General features: G+C 42.1%; 1 protein-coding gene across 3 annotated transcripts; it reads right to left on the reverse strand.

The window, feature by feature from the left end:
• Window positions 1-5,900: 5,900 nt before the first annotated feature.
• Window positions 5,901-14,017, reverse strand: SPRY1 (sprouty RTK signaling antagonist 1). 3 transcript variants are annotated; one of them, XM_061585119.1, is made up of 5 exons: window positions 13,832-14,017; window positions 12,428-13,222; window positions 9,152-9,210; window positions 8,631-8,714; window positions 5,901-8,050 (listed from the first exon to the last, which is right to left on the reverse strand). In XM_061585119.1, exon 5 carries the CDS (start codon window positions 7,993-7,995, stop codon window positions 7,033-7,035), a length of 963 nt encoding a protein of 320 aa, XP_061441103.1. In that variant the 5' UTR covers window positions 7,996-8,050; window positions 8,631-8,714; window positions 9,152-9,210; window positions 12,428-13,222; window positions 13,832-14,017; the 3' UTR covers window positions 5,901-7,032. The 3 variants fall into 3 exon arrangements, with proteins under 3 accessions (XP_061441103.1, XP_061441101.1, XP_061441100.1); XM_061585117.1 differs by lacking the exon at window positions 8,631-8,714; XM_061585116.1 differs by lacking the exons at window positions 8,631-8,714; window positions 9,152-9,210.
• Window positions 14,018-15,597: the final 1,580 nt, after the last annotated feature.

Consider the following 15,597-nt stretch of genomic DNA (forward strand, 5'->3'; position numbering starts at 1 on the left):
GGTAAAAAACTACCTCAAGCAGTTTTCATTGTGCAATTTACACATAAGTAGCCCTACTAAGTAAGTAGTCTTTCTAAGGCATTGCTACCATGTGTCACCCATACAATGTCCCCAAATTTCAGCCAGTTATCATTTACCATTTTCCTTCTAGAAACAAAAAACCACATGGGACATAAAACATCCCAAAAATGCAATGTATTTCCACCCCAGACAATGTTAGCAGATTGGGGTAGTACAGTTTTTTCCATAGGAAAATGATCAGAGACAGGTCAGCAGAGAGCACTGGAGTAAAATTTCCTCTCCCAAGGAAACAAGCTTGCAGTCACATGACATCTCCAAGGTTCCATTGTTGCAGAATGGCACACCTTTGACACATGGCAGAAAAGAACATGGCTTCTACAAAGTAAGTTTTACAATTGGTGGTAATTACAAATGCCTGGGAAGTGTTATAAACACTCCACCAACTCCCTCTATGGCATTCAAAGGAAAGAAACCCCTTTCTTTGCCCAGGCTATTCTCACCCCAAACCCCATTTTCTGGGAGAAGCTGGGATGGAAAGGGAAGGCCCAGAGACAGAGCAAAGGATGCAAGGTGTACCTGCTTCAAGCTCAATCATTGGGGCTGTGGCATCTGTTGTTGGTTATTGAGCTCCACCTTCAGCATCTTCTGGAACAATTGCGACACTGCCACCTGTGCAGCAGGGTAAAAGGTAAGAAGCCAGCAAATGGTGCAATAACTGTTGGAAGTTGCAGGACCCACAGAATGGTGGAAATTGTGTGTGTGTGTGGCAGGGGTGTCAACAGGTTGGCACAAACCATGTGGTGTTTTGGGGGGACATTTCTGTAACCCAGGCCAGTCACTGCCTCTCAGCCTCATGAAAACCTTATTCATAGGGTCGTCATAAGTCAGAATCGACTTGAAGGCAGTACATTTACATTTTAAGGACAGTTCTCTTGCACATCTCTTAGTGGGGTAAGAAAACACTCTGCAAAACCATTAATATTTGTTCTCAGTTGTAACGATGTTTTTTTTTCCTAACCCACTTACCAAGTTTTCATATGAAAATATGTTGTTTACTGACTATGCAGGGGAAGGCACACATGTTCACCGCACAGAAAAATACCACCTTCTCTGGCTCTGGGTGTTTGGGTATTGTCAAGCACACTTCCTCTGACACCACACACACATTTATCTGGGATCAAGTAATCACCCCATCATACAATGGAAATTGCATTGGGGTAGAAATACATCCTGAAAAACCATTAGCGTGAACCCCCACCCACAAGTCTGGATGAAGTTAAAAGTGCAGTTTGTGGAACCATTCGGATTGTACAGAGAAAGCCTAATGTAGTTGTCCTTCTTGCAAAATTCACCTACAGAGTATGGTTCCAATTCACATATACACACAAAAAGCTGCCTTATACCAAGTCAAACCATTTGTCCGTATAGTTTAGTATTGTCTGCGCTAATAGCACTCTCTCCAAGGTTTCAGACAGGAGACATTCCCAGCACTACCTGGAGATGCCAGGGATTGAACCAAAGACGTTCTGAATACAAAGCAGATGCTCTACCACAAGTACCATTCATGTAGCGTTAGAATCTTTGTCATTCAAAACTAAAACCTGATCAAGTTATAAGGAACTTTTACACTTCTAATCTTATCATTGCTAGTAGGAAGAACACTTCAGTCTCAGTTTTGTAGGTGGTGGCAACATCCTTTACATTCTTTTCTCAATGGGACTTTCAAGAATACAATCAAGAGGCTAAACTATGCAAGTACTGCCACTGCCTGACATTTTATTACTGACCAACAGTGCTGTAAATTAATCAGTCACAGGAGCGAGTTTGACATGCTATTATGGAGTCTAAGACAGGGGTAGCTGTGGTGCCCTCCAGCTATTGCTCAACCCATTGGCTATTCCTGGTCTACAGCATTAGCATACTCAACAGACACCATAATCATACCACACAGAGCCAAGACACTTGCAAGATTCCCAGAGAATTTAGACAGACTAGAGATATTTTATTACCCTCATAAAAATATGAGGGTGCATGCAAGCATTCAACAAATAGAGAACTCATCGTTAGGCAGAACAGAAAAGTAACTGATTCTCACTCAGCACAGTGGTTTCAGCTAAAGATCTTGGGATCAATTCATTATAACTGATGAAATACTATCATGTTTGAAATATTGTGCATATTAAGAGCTTGTTGAAAATTAAGACTGCTATGCACATTAATTATATATAGCAAAGACATATACACATACTGGTATCCCAATTAATATGATCATGCACAGCCAGGGAAGAAGTGCTAGTTCTCAACCGGTAACAAAACAGTTATGTGCCTTTCCAGCCACATGCAGAATCCACCATTCACCATGCATTAGCATGTGCCAGTTTTTGGTGCTCACTACAAGTGATGAAAGATCAATACTGTATCTTACTAGTGAAGGCAGAATTATGTGTTTGGCTGGTTTAGGACAAGATCCACAGCACTTAGACTTCTCCAATTGCTTTTCCTACCACTCCCCGTGTCGTGGTTGTGAAATTCAATGAAAGATTCTCATTCTGACAGACCTACACAGTTAGCATCTATCCCAAATAACAGAGCAATCCAGCTGAGGGGAAGCTGGTGTAAGTTGTGCTTGGAGCAAGAGACGCTGGTGTAAAGTTCCACCGCATCCAGTTGCCAATCAGAATCCTCTGCTTTGGCTGAATGCTGGCTCAGCTGGGAGCTGTGTACAGGGAACAGAAAGTAAAAGCCTGCTCTCCCAAATGCCCCTACCAGGGAGTAAGCCCTCTCCTATTGCAGTTATTTTCTGAGACCAATCTTTTTCCCAGAGAAACTTTTGCCTGGATTGGGACCTGCAGGAGTGCTCCGAACAAAGTTGGATGTGACCTAAGTCCAATCACCTTGGCCCCTTCTCTGACATGCCCTTTTTTGAGGTCTTACACTGGCTCCCCTTGCCGGTCTCGGCAGAGCCAGGCTGGGGAAGTTATGCCAACTCAGCCTGGCCAGCTCAGGAGATCTGCCACATCCAACTTCCCTTAGCCCTACGTAAACACAAGTGGGATTGCACCCTTAAACAAGTCAAGCACGTATCAGGTAAGTTACACTTACCTAATATGCCAAGGATATTTGTAGCTATTAGGCCAGTAACAGCTCCAGAGAAACAGTTCATTCGTGTTCTAATTTCTAGATAGGAAAACTGAATCCTAGGAATGATTAATTATTTAGCCAATTTTTGTTGTTTTTTTGTTTAGTCTACACAGTACTGGTCATACAGAAACTAAAAGCCAGAACAGTTCATGGACTAAGTTACATAATCTGAAAATAATTGTGTATGAAGTGTTAGCATACGTATATTCTGTTTTAGACTAGTCTATGCCTTCAAAAAGAAAGACAGTCTATAACTAACAGCTACAAAAGATTTCAAATTACAAGCAAAGGAATAAAACATACTGGAAAGAAAACTGTTGTTGAAACTGGTACATTAATTGGGATTACTCACATCTACTTGGAATCTTCATAATATATATATATAAATTAAAGACACCTGGTCGATATCCTTAAAATGGTTTTAGGCTATTATTTTATCTCTACATTCAGCTTTCACATTTGAGACCACTAATGGCTATCAAACCATTTGAATGCTTTTCAGTGATCAGCTAGAACATTCATAACTGATGTGTTAGAGCTCACTTTCCATAATCAATCATAGCATGCTCAGCATTTTACCAGTATCCATACAAGTGCCTTTGCAATGCCCAAAGTATCCTGTGCATTCTTTAATACATGTAGGAAGACAGGAGCTTGCATTCTATACAGCAATCTCAACAGAACCAAAGCAATCTGTAGGAAATACTGCATTTCCCAGACACACAAAATACACTTTTGAGTATTGTGAAATTATGACATTCTCAAATCACAAGGAAACATTATGTGCAACAAAAAATAGATGTGCAAACAATGGATCACATCAAAAGATACTTAGAAAAATTATCTAAGTGTTACCAAGTATTACATGCCCATCTTTCTTTTGCTTGTGAAAGAGAAATAATTTTGAGAAAAGCAACTGAAGTATTGTAAAATGAGGAGAATGTGTTTATCAGCCAAGCACTTGGATAAATTTGGACTGTATTGTGTAGCAGAGGATCGCTGCATTCAGGAATCTTTTCTGTTGGTTGTAACATGAAGAGTAGATTCAGCATCTCCCACAAATACCAAAGCTGATTGTGCATATGTGGTTAGCACTCTTAGATTTTCAGTGTAGGTGGTTCTCTGATGACTGCAACCTCTTGAGCAAGCAGGGACATATACAGAAGAGGAAACCGTGCACAAAATCATGTGCATGCACTTATCCTTGCTAAATTAGGGTGCTTGTACAAAATGTCAAGATAACGTGTCACCAAATTTTAAGAAAATGACCAATTTTTATACTTGATAAACTACTCTGACTTTCTCGCTTACAAAAGGTGGAACTTTAAATCAAGTGATTAAAATACTGTTGAGTGTTTTTACACAAACATTTTTAATAAATAAACTAACAAGGTGGGGGGGACACTGACTGTGTCAATATTGCTTCAATCAAGAGAGCTGAACTTACTCAATCTTCTGCAAGGCTGAAGAGGGCAATAATTGACAGTGTAGTATTGACACAAACCAACAAGATTTAAGAAACCACTGTGTGGCAACATATGCTTTCTTCAGAAAATGAGGCCTGTTTGTACAGACGTTGAAGTTGCCACTACACCCCAATCAGTACATTACACCCTAATGCCAGCTGTGGCAATCAGCACCAAGAGATGGGATGGTTGTGCAAATTCTCTTATCTAAACTTCTGTGGAACTATTTGGAAGCTAATAGAGGTGAGCAAACAGACCACAACGGGCCACAGTTCAAGAATTAGTTACCCAGAAGCTCCCCAAACAACTGCATTTAGTAATAAAAGGTACTTTTGTTCTTCTGATTCTTAATTTTTTTTTATTCGGATGCAAACTTTAAAATAGATGCATTTTCTTCAGCCGATAAGCATTTCAATCAACTTACATGTTATTTCTAAAAATGGCATGTTTGGTACTTTAGAGAAAGCAAGCACTTAAACTGATGGGAAATGAAGTTTCCATAATACCTTGTAAGGAAGCCGAATACAAGGCTCTAGTTATACTGAAAAGGAGTAAGAAACAGGTTGTAAGCCATGTTGTAAAGGGGGATCTGTCACTCTCCGTATGTCGTTGGACTTCCCAGTCAGCCTGGCCAAAGGTTGGGGACAATGGGAGTTGTAGTCCAAAATCAACTGAGGAGCCACAGGTTGCCTGCCCATATTGTAAATAATGAATGGTATGGATGCCATTCATCTGAGTATTTTATGAATTGGCCAGATGCCTAACTGCTATTGGTTCAGAGGTTGTATTTATTCTACGCTACTCATATAGCCTGAAATTTAAATCAATTTTATTTTTTAATTTTTTTTGGGGGGGGGGGAGGGATCATGATAGATTTCACACAATTTGAAAAACTAGGAATTTAGACATCTTCCTGCTCAGCTTTCAAATTTTTAGCAATCTTTGCTATCCTATCTTCACACTTATATATGTTGCCATGAGGACTACAAACTTTTAGGATAATGAAAGATAGATGTTTGCAAGTAGTCTACAAAAATGGAGTTTAGGGTCCACATTTTGTCCACCCCTCATTGAGCAAAATACATGAATGATGCGAAGTATCTCAGAGTAAGAACTTGTCAGAAAACATTTTTTTAAAGTGATTAAATAAAACTAGAATACTAGCAGTGGTTTCACAGTCATGAAAAAATGAAAAATAAAAGCAGCAGTACTCTTACTTACTAATACTGCTAACAACTTGTTATATTAAAAAAATAAAGAACCCAGAAGACATTTTCATTAATTATTATATTTTCTGCATTATAGTTTAACATATGTACTTTCTTCGTGTCACCCTTATTTTCATTAAGTATTGGTATTTTGTTATATTCAGACAGGAGTACATTTTTGGAACAGTCCTTTGTAATAAATATCATAAAATAATAGAAATTCACATAATAAATATTCTTTACAATAAAAAAGTTTTAACAGACCTTTGTCTTAAAAATAGTCAGAATTCAACTTTTGTGTTTTTACATAAAATGTACAAAAAAGCACCACGATTTGTGGCTAAGGCAATAAAAACAGAGGATTAAAGTTATTGAGCACAGAGTTGAGTTAAATGTCATTAAACCACAGAAATAATAGAAGTGTTAAGAGATCAAAGAATGTTTACACAACTTAAACTGTATACCTGAAGAGTATTACTCAGATGTGCAGAAAACAACAACTTTAGCAATCAAAAGAAGGGACGTGAGAAAAAGTGAGAACTTAGGACATTGAACATATCTGAAAATTATGGAAACCAATGAGGAAAGCTGCAGCCATAGCTTCTCCAATGTGCAGATTCGTCTAGTGAAGGCAGGCCAGGGGGGTGGGGAAGGGGATTTTAAAAGGACTGCCAAGGTGAGAACAAAATGCAGGATGGTTGTAAATCAGGAACAAGGCAAGTTTAGGTCTGCTAAGTGCCAACCCAACTATAACAAATGCTTTCTTTCCTTTTGTTAAAGCTTCATAATCCAACTCTTTCATTAAAAAAAAAGACTTTGAGAAAGAATCACTTGGAAGCCATTAAAATAGTTTAAAAATAGAGTTGCAGAGAACAAACAAAATCAGCATCTTTGGAAAGTTGTTTGGAGAGCAAAAGACTTCCGAAAACCTCACCCTCATTATTTCTTTCATGAGTGGATTATTTGCAAACCTGAAGACAACTTGCCAAATTGGGATGTTAGATGCAAGTCCATGGACCATACTTACCAAAGACCAAAGAAATGTCTAAATTTGCCTTTGCTGAGAGAAGCTATGGTGTGAGAACAAAATAATTTGTGCATGTAAGTAAGAAAATGGGGAAGGGGGGAATGAAGACAGAAAAGCCAGCCACAACCTGAAAGACAGTCTGAAGAACTGAACATTTCCCCCCCATAAATCAGGAGGGTTTGCCTTGACCCCTTGAGGGGCAACTTTCCAGCTTACAATAAACTGTGTTGGAGTTCTTGCATCGGCATCCTGGACGATTGATCCGGTCATAACACCCTCTGCACAGTTTTAGGCATCCTTTCGCAGGAGGATAACAAAGGAGGCAAGGCAAAAACAAGGACATGGCTCCCATGCACAGGTACCTAGACCAGCAATGTGACTGGGAACATGAGCAAGGATTATCCGCACAAGAGTCCCCTTCATCATCATTGGAACAGTGGTAGAAGATCCCTTTGACCAGGCACATACAGGTGCTATATTCCACCATGCTCTCTGCTGAACACAAGCACTGCCTGTTGCAGGCTAAGCAGGAGGGCAAGGCCCTGGGTGCTGTGCACTCTCCACATTTGCACTTCCCACACTGTTCACAGATAAACTTGTGCTGTGTCAGGTCCTCTTTCAAGGAACTCTTCAGGTCATCTACAATCAGAGACGACGGCTTCGGCTGCATCCAGATAGGCCTTTCAGATCTGTGGCCCGGCCCTGGCCTAGATGGGGGTGACCTTAGTAGCAGGCCCTGCTCCGAGGACGCACTGCTGTTACTTCCAGAACTTGCAGCACTCCCAGTACTCGTCGACCTGCTCAGCACAGGAGCCCTTGCATTGTGCTGATGCAGCACATGTCCCAGGTGGATGGGCCTATGCTCATAATTATTATTCACATTAATTGGTATGATTTCATGAGTCCTTTCGTATTTTTCTTGTCGAGAAGCTGTCCGCAGAGCAGGCTTTTTCACCACAGACGGGCCTTCAGTGTATTCGTTGCTGCCCCTGATAGTCTTGATCTGATCAAGTGACAAGACAGCAGTAGGCTGAACATCTCTTTCATAGTCCACCCTTTGCCGGCTATCCAGAGAAGACTGCTGAAGGACAACTAATGAACTGCCACTGCCATGCTGACCTTGTGACTCCATCTGTAGTGATCTCTACTTCTGGCATTCACCAGGAACCTGGCATGCATCTGAAATCCTAAAAGAGAGAGAAAAATAAGAGTTGAAAGGGAGGAGTAAGCTGCTTCTTCCCCCCTTATTTTAAAAAAAACACCAGCAGCAAAACAAAAATAAAATCACACCCAAACAAACAAATATGTATCAAGCCACAATTTGGCCTAACTACCCATGAACAATGTCCCAAGGATGAAACTACACTGGTTCCAAGTAACAGAGAACAGACCAGTTTTTTAAAAAGTATGTATATACGATACGAAAGTAAATATTGTAAATAAAGCACACTGAAGATTATCTTACAATTTAAGAAACAAAGCAAGAATCTTACATGTTTGCAAATCTCTTCTTTCTGAGCCTGAAGTTATGCATGCATGTTAGTACTGTGGTATTTCGTCAAAGGTAGGTACCTAACTGCCCCTTGTACCACATCAAACATAGCTGCAACTACTTCAGGTACATTTAAACTTATGTCTAACCACTGATTAGCACTAGGCTACAATATAAAGTGTGCAGTGGCACACACACTGAGCTTCAAGGCCACATGATAGAATCATATTAATGCCCTAAACAGTAGAAGCTGTGAAAGTTCTTGTCCGTGTTACCTGTCAAAGCCACATTTCAATATCGAGCCAAATTCAAATTCAGCACTGCTAACTTTTTAACTGTAATTCCATGACACCTAAAGCCTGTTAGCAACGGAGAAAGCATGTCAATAATTTTTTTCTGGGTAGAAATATCACTTGCAAAAACATAATCAAGCACACTGATTAAAGCAAAACAACCAGATGTAAACATCCTGTTACACAATAGGTTTCCAAGTGTTCTTGGACCATCAGGCAGGGTGTGAAAGGAGGCAGGAGAGGCAGGAAAGGGTTGCAGGAGAAGAAATAGCCAAATAAATTATGGCATTTAATCAGATGTGAATCAGGAATAGGTGGACATGATTCAAGATGGTGCCTCTTATTAGGCCAGACAGAAAGAAAAAAAAATGTATTGCTTGAAACTATCTTTGATCTCTTAGAACCACTGTGTATCCACAGATGTAACCTACTGAAGTGGTCTTTCATTAATTTCTGGGGAAGTTTTATTTAAAAAAACACAACATTTCTGACAACGTACTTACAAATATTTGTCAAAAGGGGGTGAAACCTTTTATTTTGAAAAATGTCCCAAGAATTCCTCCTATGAATAAGAGAAAGGGATAATGTAATATTACATTTAGTTCCATATAACACTTTGAGTAACTTAGCAAAGATTTTTTACACATTTCTCCCCAGTAAGCAAGGTCAGCAGGATGAGGCCCACATTATGCAAGACGCAGCAGGGACTAGAAGAGTCACTTAAATTAGTTCATAACCGAGGAGAAATTTGAACCAGATAGTTAGCAGCTCACATGCTTAGACACTACAGATATCTTAGTTTTAAGATATTGGTTTTATGTCTTTATGCTGCGAGTTGTCTTGGAGGGGTCCTGTAGGCCGATTAAGGTGTCCACAAATATAGAACTTTAGAGTTTGAAGGGACCTTGGATGGTCATCTGTTCCAACCCCTGGTTCAAAATAATAGTGGCATTTATAAATTGATATAAAGGCAAATCTGTCATTTAGCAATTAAACAAAGGAAGGAAGCAGCCAAACAGCCCCCCCCAACAACCAAAGGCCAGACATCTCCCCACCTGTTTTCTTTCTCAGACATATGTTTCTTGGATAACACCCCAAAAGAACTTCTACACTAAATTAAAAAGGGAAGAAGAATTGTTGGGGAAAAGAATTGTTTTTTTAATCAAGACATAGGGAAAAGCAAGCAAGGAACATTCAGATTCTCTCCCACACCACATCTCATTTGTTCAAGGTGTAGAGTTTAATTTGGTGGTCCAACTCAATCATGCCTTATCTGCCTCACTTTATAGGCCTTTATGAGAGTACAAGAGCATGCTACTAGAATAAAATACAGAAGAGACACTAGAAGTCAGAAATGCAGGAAAAGAAGGGACCAATTCTTTCTATTGTTGCTATTTTTTAGAGTCAGTAACTTTGAGCTACTCAGGGTTACGTTCAACTAAGGCCTACTCAGAGTAGACGCACTGAAATTAATGAACCTAAACCTGTCATGACCTTTAACTTCAATGGGTCTACTCTGCAAGGCTAGCAGTGAATACCACCCTCATTCTCTTTCAACCCAGTCTCCTTAACAGGGTTTTTGCTAGAATAAAATGATGGCTGGGTTGGAAACTAGGTATGGCCCTGAGGTCCTCAGAGGAAAGATGCTATATATTAAAGTCACAAGAAACAGACAGTTAATTTAACTGAAGTTAACTTTGTTCTGTTACATCTAAGAGCTAAACTAATAGTGCAATGTTTTCTCCGAAGCAAGTCCCACTGTGGGTAAGTGCGTTTAGGATTGCAGCCTTAACTATTAAAATAAAGTGGGAAACAGACACAAGCAACATTCAGTACAATCCTATGTATGTTTACTCAGAAGTAACTGTCAACACACCATACGTTTGAAGAACATTCCTGCCCCGAAAGAATCCTAGGAAATGCAGTTTACCCCTCACAGAGCTACATTTCCCAGCACTCTTAAACTACAGTTCCCAGGAATCTTGGGGTATATGTGTGCTTCAAACATATGGTGCGTATGCAGCCTGTGTTCCATAGGGCTTAGCCCAGGTAAGTACGTATAGGACTGCAATCTGTGACAGCTAGAACAAGATTTAATCTCTTCCTCCCCCCCCCCACAAAAAAGGTTTCCCCGTTAAGATATCAGCCCCACATTTATCTCAGTGGCCTTCTAAAGGCAGACTTCCCACTTGACGCGGGGGGGGGGGGGAGAAGAGAGAGAGAAATGCTGTAAGAACGCTCTGAGAGAGAAGAGTGGCAGTACTGCCCACTCTGCAATCCGAGCTCAAAGGAGGCTATGAATGCAGAGCTGACAGAAAGAGGAAAAAGTTATGAATGAAAATAAGGGGTTTTTTTTCACCACCATTACTACCACTATCACCCCCAATTTGAAGGAGGAGGAGGAAAGGCTGAGGTTACCATTACCTGGGGGGGGGGATGGACTTTCCAATACTTAAGCCCCCTTCTCTACCTTTCAAGACCAACATGAAAGATGTGTGTGCTAGTTTGAGCATGCAGGGATTTCCCCACCCCCACCCTCTTCCCCTTTGGTGCTTTCTAAGGAGGCGGAGTGGAAGAACGGGGAAGCCTTTTTATCTTTGTCTTAACCCACCATTTCCTCCTTGTAGCCTCCACGCCTTTCTACTGACCTGCTAAAGTCTCACTCAGACTCAAAAGGGGAAATCCCTCCCAGGCTGACTACATTCAATTAAACTCTCTCTCACACACACACACACACCATTAAGAAACAGCAGTAGGAAAAAGAATAATCTCAGGGAGTGTTTCACTAAACTACCACCAACATTTGCAACCACCACAGACCTAACAATATTAACCACTGCTAGAATTGCCACCTGTCTCATGCACACTTTAGAGGCAAACTCAGCACTGCAAGTGCACCATACCTCAACCCCAATCAAAAACAACACAGAGATCGTGGAAAAACCTGTATTTCACCCGTAAGAATCCACTGGTTGAGAGGCACCAAGAGCTCCCTTGCAGATAAATGGTGAGAAGGGGCACCTAACCCACGTTAAAGAACCTAAGAATGGCCAAGCAACCTCATACTGACTTTGAGCCTCTGGCAAGCTGTGCCAAGGCACAAGGGAAATGTGAATGACATGGAAAAGAGCCATTTCAAAATCAAGTGTGCACTCTAGCCACCTTATAGAAATACCTAAATGCAGTAAAAAAAATGTTTTTTAAAAATTACCCAGAACAGAATCAAGCCACGAACTGGTCACTTGTTTCATTAAACAAGCCCTCAGATAACTAAAAAAAAAAAATGTTTCACTTCAATGTCACTTATAATACCATTGTAAGGAAATCACAGTTTCAGCTGCCTTAGGGGGAGACCACAGCACACAACAAAACACAGGCAGGGCCCCAACACTTAAACCAAGGGTGTTGAATAAGTAGATGAACTACTTCCCCCACCGAAGCGCCAGGCAGCCAAGGCCGGTCATCTAGTTGTCCCACCCACCCTCCTGGCAAAGCCCAAGCCAACCTTCCTTGCCCACGGCAACCAATTCAGAGCCTTAGAAATCTCGACTGAGCCACAGCCCGTTTAGAACGCAAAGCCAGCGACCCAAATAAAGCCTTGGGGGGAAAGGGCGTGTGGCCTCCGGCCGCCCTTCCCAGGTTCTCCCCCGTCCCCGCCAAACACAACTGCGAGGGAAGAGAAACCACCAGAGCACCTGCTCAACCACACGCGCAACACAAGGCAGCGGAAGAGTCCATATTCCGAGGCTGGGACAGAAGAGGAGGGGGCGCCAACTTACGTCTTTGAACGGCAAATCCGCGGGAAAGCACCACCCTGCTAGGTTAGATCCATAGGGCAGCGTGTGTCGATTAAGTCTCAAAGGGCCGGAGAAAAGGACTTGCGACTCCCCGCAATCCTTGCTCGCCAGCTCCCGGGCGGCCGGGGAGACTCTTCGGCGTCTTCCTTTCCCGCGAAGGCTGCGGAGCGATCACAACACCCTTCTCCTCGCGCAGAAGGAAATCCAACGCGCCTGACCCCCAAACACCTCTCCTCCCGAAGCACGAACATTCAAGGGGGTGTCTTACACCCCCGTCCCGAACTACTTGTCCATGAAGCAAAGCACAGTTTTTTCTCCGAGCAGGAGCAACGACGCGCTCAGAGACAGGCAATCCAGAGGGGAAGAGGAGTCTTCGGCTGCCAGGTAAAAGGAGACCGAGCGGGTTTTGCAATTGCTTTCGCTCCGTCTACAGCAATGCAAATGCACGCCGCATCCACGCAGCTCGAAGAGGGTCGCCTGCAAGCGGCGGAAGGGCTTCGAGGAAGGGGGGGGGAATAGTATTTGAGAAGCAAGTTTGCTCTGCCGGTGTTGCTCTCCGGCCAGTTCCCTCTTGCCTTCCGCCAAAGTGGAGCTTTCTTTTTTCTCCCCCCACCCTTTTCGAGGCGCACGGTTTTCCCTCCCAGTAATGCGCGCGTGGAGGGTAGAGAGAGTCCAACAGCTTCCTTCGAATCCAAGTTCCTTTTTCACCACATGGTCCTTCGCCCGTAGGTCTCCTCTCCGATCTTAGGCTAGAGAGCCAAAGTGCAGTGGGAATGCCTGGTAGAGGGAGAAGAAGAAGAATACATTTTTGAAGAGATATAAACAAGGAGGAGTAAAAAAAAAAAGGCACTGGGGGCATAATGAGAGCGATTTCCATGCCTAAGGAAGGGAGGCAATGGCTTTCTGCAAAGCTGCCATGTGCTCGCTGGTACAGGCTGGTTGACAGGCTCGCAGCGGTGCGAGCATGAGGGGGACGGGAACCCGCAGATACAATGCAACTCCGCGACACGCACACATAAACACACACACACGATTTCTTTGCACCGTCCGTACCATTCAAAAGGAACAAGTGCTTCAGTTGCATTGGTGGAGCGAATGTGTGTTTTGGAGGGGGGAGAGAGGAGGAAGCGAAATTACTTAAGTAAGAGTAGTTTGCCGCGTCTTCGCTTGAAGCTATTTAGAAGGTTCAGGATGCAATGCACTGAAGTTGCTGCAGTATCGAATCGCAGCACTTTCAATAAAGCCGTCCATAGTTTATTTTAAAAGCTTCGAACTACACACAAGTCGTCGAGCAGTTCAACATACGCATACACTCACACGGGCATTTAGCAGCACCTGAGTTACTTCCGAAATGCCTCGAAAAAAAGCCCTCCAGACCATGCTTACCGAAAGGACAGGTTCAGAACACTTTTCCGAAGAACATCCGCAGCAACCGGAGATAAATCCAAGGAGTCAAGCCGCAGAAGAGCCGTCGGCTACTATCACTTTGCAAACTACTACGTGCTTTCGCGTTGCTGTTTCAGAATGATCTTAACTCTGCACGGCAGCAGTTCAGCTCCGAGCCCCCACCTCAACCATTGGCCACGCCTCCAATGATGTCAATCTGTCACTCAGAAAGCGGCCGGGAAAATCTGGAGTGGACTCACCCCTCCCCTACATATTTTATCTATTCTCTCATTCATTCATGCGTTTGCCAGTTGCAATGTTTGTTTACCAGCCTTCTGCGTTTCTTTTGCATGTCACGAAAAATAACACGGACAGCATAAGTTATTCGTAGACAGTGGACTCCTTATGAATAAGAAATCCAAACGCAAATTGTAAAGTACCTATCAAGATAACCAAAACAGTTCTTTTCCAACACATTTTAATGACCTTTGTGTACTCGGGAGTACAAATAGTGGTAAAAGAGCAGATACCTTTTTACTCTTTACGTACATGGGTAGCTAACAATGCATGTGCATGTATATTCAGAATTTTACCCCACTGAGCTGAGTGGGACTTACTCCCAGGTAACTGTGTATAAGACTGAAACCTAATTTGCTGTGCAATGCAAACGTACGCACGCTTCCTTGTGCACAGATTTGCAGCCTTAATGGTTGTGAATATAAAACCAGGACCTGGTCATTACTTTGAATTATTTCACCTAGAATAACAGCATGTCATACAGCATTATGCTTTTTTAGCACAATTGTATCCATGTTTACTTAGAAGTATGTTGCACTATATTCAGGGAGGTTTATTCACTAGTAAGTATTCATGCACCCTTATTTAATTTTTTTCCTTACCTTCTCCCAGCCCCAGTAATGCTAACATATGCCACAAACCTAAATCCAATTCACTAATAGGCAAAAAACCTTGTGGTTTAAGAATGTAGCTATAGCCCACATATATTTCTATCAAACTTTAAAAAGCAGGGAAATTGGGCAGCTATAGTGAATGCACCAGGGGAGCAGGAGACCTGACCTCCTCTCTGAGATATTGTACTGCTGTACAAATTTGTCAAAATGCAAACACAATTTGGGTTGGTCTTTCACAGTCCAATCCACTTCCTGTGTTGCTTGGAAGAATTTGGTAACGTGCCATCTGCCAAGAAGAATGGGCCAAAATCCCTCTGACACTGTGTGCAAAGCTGGTACATACCTACCCCAAAAGACTTAAAGCTGTTATTGCAGTGAAAGGTGGCACTACCAAATATTAATGTGGGGTTTTTTTGGATACTTATGCAAGCAACATGTATCACACAGATATGTTGCCGTAGTGATTTCTAGGGCAGCAATGCTCAATCAATTAACAGTTCGCCCTGCTGTCCTAAGAGCCAGTGGAGAGGCCTCTCTTTGTGTCCTGCCTGTGGTGAAAACATGGTTTGTTGTGACAAGAGATAGGACCTTTTCAGTGACTGCACCCAAACTGTGGAATATCTTGTCCCATGAAGTCTGGATGGGATCCTCTCAAACCCAGTTAGTCAATCTTTTTTTATATCCATTAAGCTTTTGCCCCATCAGGCAGATAATGTTTTTATCTGAGGTTTGTGAGCTGTTTTTTTTTTAATCTGCCTCCCTCCCTCCATTGAACTGGGTGATATTCCATTTTAGTCATACTCAGAGTAACCCATTGAAATTAATGGGCTGAAGTAACACAAGTTCTCTAATTTC

This window comes from Rhineura floridana, chromosome 9 (genome assembly GCF_030035675.1).
Source record: "Rhineura floridana isolate rRhiFlo1 chromosome 9, rRhiFlo1.hap2, whole genome shotgun sequence".
In the NCBI taxonomy this organism is placed as follows: domain Eukaryota; kingdom Metazoa; phylum Chordata; class Lepidosauria; order Squamata; family Rhineuridae; genus Rhineura; species Rhineura floridana.

Coding starts and splice junctions, on each gene's coding strand:
- SPRY1 (XM_061585116.1), bottom strand. CDS start 7,995: ATGGAGTCACAAGGTCAGCATGGCAGTGGCAGTTCATTAGTTGTCCTT.